Source organism: Tamandua tetradactyla, chromosome X, assembly GCF_023851605.1.
Source record: "Tamandua tetradactyla isolate mTamTet1 chromosome X, mTamTet1.pri, whole genome shotgun sequence".
NCBI lineage: Eukaryota > Metazoa > Chordata > Mammalia > Pilosa > Myrmecophagidae > Tamandua > Tamandua tetradactyla.
In genome coordinates, this window is record NC_135353.1 from 123,193,728 (window position 1) to 123,203,222 (window position 9,495).

The window sequence follows — 9,495 nt, forward strand, 5'->3', positions numbered from 1 at the left end:
TATCAGAATTTATTTAGAAAATATTCCCTAAGTACCTATTCAGTGCAAGGAATCGGGGTGCCAGGAGCAGCTCTTAGCTAAAAGCTCTGGTCAGAAGTTGATTCAAGCCACGGAGGGCCCCAGGAAATTTGTGGGACTCTAACAGGAGAGACACCCTCTCATCAGGGGTCTTAATCTGTGGCTTAGAACCTGCTTCTCATGAGCTTTCCAAGCTACTGCTGACACCACAAGCCCTTTTCATGGTTTTGAGGGGTGTGGGACGCTTTGCCCGCATGTATCCTGGGAGAAAATAGGGAAGGCAAAGGGACCCTCCCCCACTCTGACCTCAGAGGTCACAATCACTTTGCTTCCAAGACACAGTCACATCTCTCTCACTAAAAATAAAAGTTTGAGGTCCCCAGTTCTAGGTTGAGAGCAACCCAAAATTACAGGAATTCCTGGTATCTCTTCCTACATACACAATAATGAGAGCAAGAACTTCTTTCTGTCACTAATCACTTCAACATCATTCCCTTGGACTACAGAATCTGATAAACCACTTCTCTAGAAATCACATGGTCATAAAGTGAATTGCAGTACAGTATATTTGAAATTCCGGTTATAAAGTTTCTTTTGTACACTGAACAGAGTCCCTGGTTTATTTTATAAGTCCCAAAGCTCTTCTTTTTCACGTTGATGTACCTGCCATTTTCTCAAAAATTGAGGCCTTGGCCTCGCCTAAGGTAGGTAGCTTTTGCTGTGTCACTATCCGGGTCAACAACGTTCAAGGCGGTCATCTAAAGTTGTTCAGGAAAGATATTACAGTGCCTCCTCACCAAAAGAAAATTGGGAATGTTGCTCTTCAACCAAAGAGAAAGAAGAAAGTATTGAGTACCTATAATTTACTCCTGAGTCAAAGTGAAAGTAATAGAGGGCAGACACAGAGAGGTTAACAACCCCCCAAATTTAAAACATATTCAGTATGGATTCACAAGAAGATCCGAGGGGAATGACAAACATTGGGTGGCTGCCCTGCAACTGGCAGGGACGACAATTGGTGAAGATCAGAGCACAGCCTTTCTCCTTACCCATGGTCACTTGCTGCACTTGCTTGGTAAGCGAATCCCACCGGCACACCTTTTGGGCAGGAATGTCTACGAAGAGCAGAGAGTTGGACACTTCCTCCCACACTGGAGACTCACCACACCGGCAGTTATTCCGCAAAACACACTCAATCTTAATGGAAGACATTGTCAGGCAGAGATCTACAAAAGGTTACAGAGATAAAAATGACATAGCGCAAATGAAGCAAAATACCAGGTTTACCCCCCTGGTAAGATCCCTATACAGTCTAATTTATTAGACCTAGAAAGGCTGGACACATTTTCCCCAAATCAGAAGAAGACAAGAAACGTAATGTGACAAGAAGAGACATGTATGTAAACGAAGAGCGGATAGAAGGTAACTTACCAGTGATTTTTAAAAGCTACCTTCTAAAAACGAAAAAAAGCAACACTCGAAAATCCACACCTTAGCACCAGCGACGCTGAGAGCTAGCTGTTTAGACACTGCAAGGCTGCCCTTTATGCCTACATGGCAGCCCAGGGGGTGGGCAACTCCCTCATTGGTGGCCCATCTGGTTGGTTCCAGGTCATCCTCGAACCCTCTCCATCCATTGATGTTGTCAGTTCCCTTCTCTGATCTTGCAGAGGCCAAGGCCTTCCTGACTGATCATTTTTAGATTCAGAACTGCAGTTATGAAATACATTCACCAGTACACTGAATTAGAACAAACAACTATTTTCAAATTTAGACAGTGGAAAGGGTGGAGGAAAGGACATTGTCTGGCCACGGGGTAGGAATTCACTCATAGCCCCTCATCTATTTCTTACTGCCTAAGGAAGTCCTTGCCCTTGAACTCCACAGACAGGAAAATTCTATGGGGTTACTTTAGACCATACTATGTGGGACCAGTGAACTGGGAGAATGGAAAAAAGAACTATCCGAAAAGAAAAGAACATTACCTTGGGTTTATTAACCCAAGTGGCAGTGGAAAGACGGGCAATTTTCTTTTTTTTTAATTTTAATTTTTTATTAATTTTTAAATTAAAAAATATAACAAACAAACGCAAACATTCTTAACTTTTGATCATTCTGTTCTACATATATAATCAGTAATTCACAATATCATCACATAGTTGCATATTCATCATCATGATAATTTCTTAGAACATGTGCATCAATTCAGATAAAGAAATAAAAAGACAACAGAAAAAAATTCATACATACCATACCCCTTACCCTTCCCTTTGATTGATCACTAGCATTTCAATCTAAATTTATTTTAACATTTGTTCCCCCTATTATTTATTTTTATTCCATATAAGACAGGCAATTTTCAAGAACCTTTTCTCCTTCCGAGACCTTGCCCTGAGTAGGTAGGTGGTTTTCCAATGATGATAAAAATTGCCCGCATCTTCATCCTTCTCTTGGGGCACCTATCTGCTTTGAAATGGTCATACACACGAGTGACCAAATGAATGATAGTGAAAAAAAGGAAGATAATATTTGGTTTCATATTCAGTAAACCTCATTTTTTGGGGGGAAAGAAACACATATGCACACAGCTCAAATCAGCCTCAAATACTGACTGCCAGCATCTTAGCTTTTGGAATGTTTATTGGCTGTTAAACCTTGGCACAGGTTCCAAAGGCCTTTGAGCTATCGATCTCAGGCCTAAGATTAGACCTGTGACTTTTGCAAGAGCTACGTTTAACCCCGTGCTCCCCGCTGTTCAGGGGACTGGCAAATGTTCCATTTCTGCCCAGGTTTCAGAGAGCGCGGTCCGAGACGGGACCGTGGCCACAAGAGTGTGGCTGGGAAGTGGGAAGCGGGGACAGGGTGTCAGATGCCCGGGTCACACGTGGGTACCTATTTGGGCGAGGGGCCTCCGCCCAACCCGGTATCGCCGCTGCAGGTTCAGGTGACTGCGAGTCGCTGGGAGGCTGAAGGAGAAGGCGGCTTCCTCCTCAACACTGGCCTTTGCTGAGAGCGCAAGGGGAGGGCGTGTGGCGTGGAGTCCCTGGTGTGTCCAGGGCAGTCGGTTTTCTTTCAGCCGCTGTCGCCGGACCTTTCCTGTCCAGGAGGGGGGCTGGGAGATTGGCCCGACTCGTCTACTCAACAGGCTGGCGACCTCTAGAGCTGCTCGAAGGTCATCCAGTAGAACGCGGGGAGGAGAAACTTGGCCTGGGACACAACTGTTTGGTAGGTAGAGCGGCCGGCTGCAGGCTGGGAAAGGGGAGGGCGCTTGACAACCCCAGTCTGCACATTCTCTCCCCACCCCCTTACGCTGTACAACTCCTCTCCCCGCTGGAAGATTCCTGCAAAGCCACACGCAGGCCGGGGCGTATGTGGAGGTGGGGTGGGGGTGGGGGCAAAGGTTTAGAGTCCAGTGTACCCAAGCTTTGAAGTTTGGACGGATATCTAAAGTTTATCTCTTACTTAATAAAAAAAAAGGTAAAATGCCTAACAGTAAGATAGGAACCTGGTCCGGTTAAACGCAAACAAGTTAAAAAGGAAAAATGGAATAAGTTAAACAAACCCTCCCTTCACTTAATCTAGAAGACACCAAGGGTTGGTGGGCAATTCCTGCAAAACGTTTTTGATGGTTGAGGAGGGGCTTTTTATTTTGTTATTTATTCATTATTTAGTACTTTTTATTATTTTATTCGATCTGATTTTTAAATCATGTGAAGTAAACAATTGTAAGCAGCCCTCAACTATACATTCCCCATTGAAAGTCTAAATGTATTCCTTGTCCTCCACTTGACCATTCATATTTTCTCTAAATAACCTGCAAATTTAAAACATTTTTTTTTAATTTAAAGGAGGGAAGTAACCAGATCAGTGGTTCCCCTAGGGATGGACGTGATGAACTGGAAAGGAGAATAAAAAGAACTTTCTGGGGTGATGGAAATGTTCCATATCTTGATGGAGGTCTGAGTTGCATAGGTGTATGCACTGTCAAAAATTATGGTACACTTCATATTTGCGCATTTATTGTATGTATTGAACCCAGGGTCTGTTTTACCTCATTATTTATATCTCTCAATCTCACTGTCCCATTCCTTGCCATGTGGACTCCTTAGTACACTTAAAAAACAATCATTTTGGTCTTCTAATACTCTTTAATTCATTAAGGAAGAAAGGGCGAGAAACCATTATCCAAAGGCAAAAGAAAGTTTGAGGCAAGAAGCGATGGTTGAAACAGTCTCAACTCGAAGTTTAAGGTCAATAATTTAGAATAACTGGCACTTACCACTTCAATTATTTCCCTTTCATCTTGAGAAGTAGTTTGGTCAACTACTTTCCCATGTCCTCCTTTCCAGATGGGAAAACACAAATCTGCAAAGTGAATAGATTCCCAAGGCCACATGTCCATCTGCGAAAAATCAGGCAAATAGCTCAAACGATTAGTAGAAAAATAAGAACTTGAAGGAAATGGACATGTATACTTGGGTGGGTAAAAAAATGGGATTGCCATCCTTCCCCTACTCCAAGATATTGGGGATCTCTGGTGTTTGGTCGTGCCCTCTTTTTTTTTTTTTTTAACATGGGCAAGCACCGGGAATCGAACCCGGGTCCTCTGGTATCACAGGCAAGCATTCCTGCCTGCTGAGCCACCATGGCCCACCCTGTGTCCTCTTTATAAGCAGTCTGTTCCTATTCCATGGCTTCCTCAATGCTGATGATTCTCCACACTGTATCTCAGTCTAGATCTCTCTCTCAAGCCACAAGCTTGTAGATAAAGCACAAGCTTGTGCTCTCCTCAGCAGCACACTGAGCTGCCAAAAACAATCTGAACATTATTCTCTACAAAGCTCTGGTGCACTCTGTTTTGTGAATGGAAACATGTTTCAACCAGTGGACCATGCAAGAATCCCAGAGACATCACTAGACTGCTCCTGTTCTTTAATTCAAATCCAGTTAGTCATTAGATCTTAGAAACTCTCATTTTCATGTCTTTTCAACTATATTAGCTCTGCCTTAGCACAGGTCTTCCCTCTTTCTTTCTTACCCAGATGGTTGTAATGGTCATCTACTTGGAGGCCCCGTCTCACCCCTTTGGGTCTGCTACCAAAATGACCTGTTAGATTGTGAGTCCTGTAGGGCGGGGGATGTATCTCATTCATCCTTACCTCCTCAGGTCCTACCACAGTTCTGACACATAGAGGTTGTTCAACTATATGCTTTTCTTTATTTTGCAGGGAGGGGTAACTGTATTTTGAAAAAAAAAATTCAGTCCTATAGAAGAATTGCAAAAATAGTAAAAAGAAGTAAGAAAAATCACAGAAACAAAAAAACACAAAGAATTCATGATTACCCTTCACCCAGATTCCCCCAAATGATAACAGTTTACCACACTTTTTATCCATCTGTCTCTCAGATATATATTCTATATATTGTATAGATGCATTTTCTATGTTCTCTATTTTTCTGAATGGTTTGAGAGTAAATTACAGACATGATGCTCCTTTACCTCTAAAATATTTCAGTATGTATTTTCTGAAAACAAGAATATTCTCTTACATGACCACAGCAAAATTATCAAAAGCAGGCAATTAACACTAATACAGCATTGCTTAATCTTCAGTCTCATTTGAATTTTTTTTTATTTTTTTAATTTTTTTAATTTTTATTTTTATTTTTTTTATTAATCAAAAAAAGAAAAGAAATTAACACAACATTTAGAAATCATTCCATTCTACACATGCACTCAGTAATTCTTAGTTTCATCACATAGATGTATGATCATCATTTCTTAGTACATTTGCATCGATTTAGGAAAAGAACTAGCAAAACAGCAGAAAAAGATATAAATGTTAATATAGAGAAGAGAATTAAAATAATAATACTAATAAAAAATATATATATATATAAAAAGGAAAAAGAAAAAAACAAAAACAAAAGATACAAACACACAAACAAACAAACAAAAAACCATATTTCAGGTGCAGCTTCATTCAGTGTTCCAACCTAGTTACATTACACTTAGGTATTATTGTGCTGTTCATTTTTGAGTTTTTGTATCTAGTCCTGTTGCACAGTCTGTATTCCTTCAGCTCCAATTACCCATTATCTTACCCTGTTTCTAACTCCTGCTGGTCTCTGTTACCAATGATATATTCCAAGTTGATTCTCGAATGTCGGTTCACATCAGTGGGACCATACAGTATTTGTCCTTTAGTTTTGGGCTAGACTCACTCAGCATAATGTTCTCTAGGTCCATCCATGTTATTACATGCTTCATAAGTTTAGTCTGTCTTAAAGCTGCATAATATTCCATCGTAGGTATAAGCCACAGTTTGTTTAGCCACTCGTCTGTTGATGGACATTTTGGCTGTTTCCATCTCTTTGCAATTGTAGATAATGCTGCTATAAACACTGGTGTGCAAATGTCCGTCTATGTCTTTGCCCTTAAGTTCTTTGAGTAGATACCTAGCAGTGGTATTGCTGGGTCGTAATGCATTCTGCCATTCTATGTCTTTTGATTGGGAAATTCAGTCCATTAACTTTTAGTGTTATTACTGTTTGGATAATATTTTCCTCTACCATTTTGCCTTTTGTATTATATATATCATATCTGATTTTCCTTCTTTCTACACTTCACTCTATACCTCTCTCTTCTGTCTTTTTGTATCTGACTCTAGTGCTCCCTTTAGCATTTCTTGCAGAGCTGGTCTCTTGGTCACAAATTCTCTCAGTGACTTTTTGTCTATAAATGTTTTAATTTCTCCTTCATTTTTGAAGGACAATTTTGCTGGATACAGAAGTCTTGGTTTGCAGTTTTTCTCTTTTAGTAATTTAAATATATCATCCCACTGTCTTCTAGCTTCCATGGTTTCTGCTGAGAAATCTACACATAGTCTTATTGGGTTTCCCTTGTATGTGGCAGATTGTTTTTCTCTTGCTGCTTTCAAGATCCTCTCTTTCTCTTTGACTTCTGACATTCTAACTAGTAAGTGTCTTGGAGAACGCCTATTTGGGTCTATTCTCCTTGGGGTGCACTGCACTTCTTGGATCTGTAAATTTAGGTCTTTCATAAGAGTTGGGAAATTTTCAGTGATAATTTCTTCCATTAGTTTTTCTCCTCCTTTTCCCTTCTCTTCTCCTTCTGGGACACCCACAACACGTATATTTGTGCGCTTCATATTGTCATTCAGTTCCCTGATCCCCTACTCAAGTTTTTCCATTCTTTTCCCTATAGTTTCTGTTTCTTTTTGGAATTCAGATGTTCCATCCTCCAGTTCACTAATTGTAGCTTCTGTCTCTTTAGATCTACCATTGTAGGTATCCATTGTTTTTTCCATTTTTTCTTCTTTGTCCTTCACTCCCATAAGTTCTGTGATTTGTTTTTTCAGATTTTCTATTTCTTCTTTTTGTTCAGCCCATGTCTTCTTCATGTCCTCCCTCAATTTATTGATTTGGTTTTTGAAGAGTTTTTCCATTTCTGTTCGTATATTCAGCATTAGTTGTTTCAGCTCCTGTATCTCATTTGAACAATTGGTTTATTCCTTTGACTGGGCCATATCGTCAATTTTCCAAGCGTCGTCCATTATTTTCTGCTGGTGTCTGGGCATTTGATCAGATTTCCCTGGGTGTGGGACCCAGCTGGTTGAAAGGTTTTTCTGTGAAATCTCTGGGCTCTGTTTTTCTTTTCCTGCCCAGTAGGTGGCGCTGGTGGTGCTCGTCTGTCTGCGGGTCCCACCAGTAAAAGATGCTGTGGCTCCTTTAACTCGCCAATCCAAATCTCGCAGTCAGCCCGGGAAACTGCACGTGGAGGCGGGGGTCGCTGGCTGCCGCGGCTTGGGGGAGTGCCGGTCCAAATTGCCCAGCTGGCCCGAGACGCCAAGGTGACGGGAGGGCCCCGCTATCCAACGTTTCCAGTCAGACCGGGGAGCCACGTGCGTGGAGGGGACCCCGGTCGCCAGCCGCCCCGGCAGGGAAAACGCGCGCCCCTCGGGTATCTCACTGCAGCACAGCAGATTCTCCCTGCCCGTTCAGCCGTTCCAGAATGGGGTACGCTGTCTTTTTGGTCTCTGTCGTGACTCCAGGAGCTGTTTCGTATTGTTTCTGTTTCTTTAGTTGCTTTTCAGGAGGAGGAACTAAGATCCGCGCGTCTTACTAAGCCGCCATCTTCTCCAGAAGTCCTCATTTGAATTTTGTCAATTGTCCCACCAATGTCCCTTATAGCAAGAAAGTAAAAAAAAACCTTTCATTTCCAAATGCAGTCTAAAGTAAAGCATTGCATTTAGCTGTGTTTAGTTTCCTTTTGTGTGGAAATGTTCCTCAGTCTTTCTTTGTTCATGGCACTGGCATTTTTAGAGACCACAAAATATAGAATGACAGAAGACACATATCTGATAAGAGTTTAATATCCAGAATATATAAAGAAATTCTGTAACTCAACAACCAAAAGACAAACAAACCAATTTAAAAAAATGGGCAAAAGACATACAATACAAAACGTCTCTGGAATTTATTTCTGTCATAGCTTCTCCCAGGGTATTTTCTTTCTAAGCTCTCTCTCTCCGTGAGCTGTTTTAAAGGTCTCCAGTAAAGGATTAAGACCCACATCAAATGGGCTGAGTCACATTTCCATGGAAACAGCCTAATCAAAAGGTCCCACCCACAACAGGTCTGCACCCACAGGGATGCATTAAAAGAACACAGGCTTTTCTGGGGTACATAACAGATTCAAACCAGCAGAATAGGTTATCAGAAGATAGAAAGAGGGTAGAGATTGTGAATTGAAACTCAAGGAGTATGAATGTTTAATAAGGTTAATTGTAAAGGTTCAGAAATGGATAGCATAATACGTGTGATGGTAGCACAAAACTGTAAGTGTAATTAACAAATCTGAGTATGAGTATGGTTGACAGAGGAGGACTAGGGTGGTGTATATCACCAGGAGGAAAGCTAGAGGATAAAAACTGGAACTGTATACTTAGTGAAACCTAGAGTGGACAAGGACAGTGGTTAATAATACAAATATAAGGAAGTTCTTATATAAACTAGAACAAATGTACATCACTATTACAAGGTGTTAATAATACGGTGGTGTTTCCGTTTTCTAAAGCTGCTGGAATGCAATATACTAGAAATCAACTGGTTTTTACAAAGGGGATTTATTAGGTTACAAATTTACAGTTCGAAGGTCATGAAAATGTCCAAATTAAGGCATCAGGAGGAAGATACATTGACTCTGAATAAAGGCTGCTGGCATCCAGGGTTTCTCTGTTACATGGTGTGCTAGATTGAAAAGATTAATGTACTCTAGAAAAGCCATGTTTTAATTCTTATTAAACTTGTGAGAGCAATGTTTTCTTCTAATCCCTACTCAGTACTATAGGGTGGAAACTTGATTAGGTTATCTCCACGGAGATGTGACTCAATCAATTGTGGGCATTAAACTTGATTACATGGAGATGTGTCTCCACCCACTCTATGTGAGCC

At 41.0% G+C, this 9,495-nt stretch overlaps 1 protein-coding gene across 3 annotated transcripts in view; it reads right to left on the reverse strand.

Annotated features, from left to right (window-relative positions):
* RGN (regucalcin) overlaps window positions 1–3,209 on the reverse strand; it is a 43,725-nt gene extending 40,516 nt beyond the window's left edge. Inside the window, exons 1-2 of one of the 3 annotated variants that reach the window (XM_077145560.1) lie at window positions 2,911–3,209; window positions 1,068–1,244 (exon numbers count right to left, since the gene is read on the reverse strand). In XM_077145560.1, the coding sequence (XP_077001675.1) occupies window positions 1,068–1,230 (163 nt within the window). In that variant the 5' untranslated portion in view covers window positions 1,231–1,244; window positions 2,911–3,209. Of the gene's footprint in view, window positions 1–1,067; window positions 1,245–1,449; window positions 1,687–2,910 lie in introns of those variants that run through there. The other 2 variants (XM_077145561.1, XM_077145559.1) reach the window with 2 other exon arrangements.
* Window positions 3,210–9,495: the final 6,286 nt, after the last annotated feature.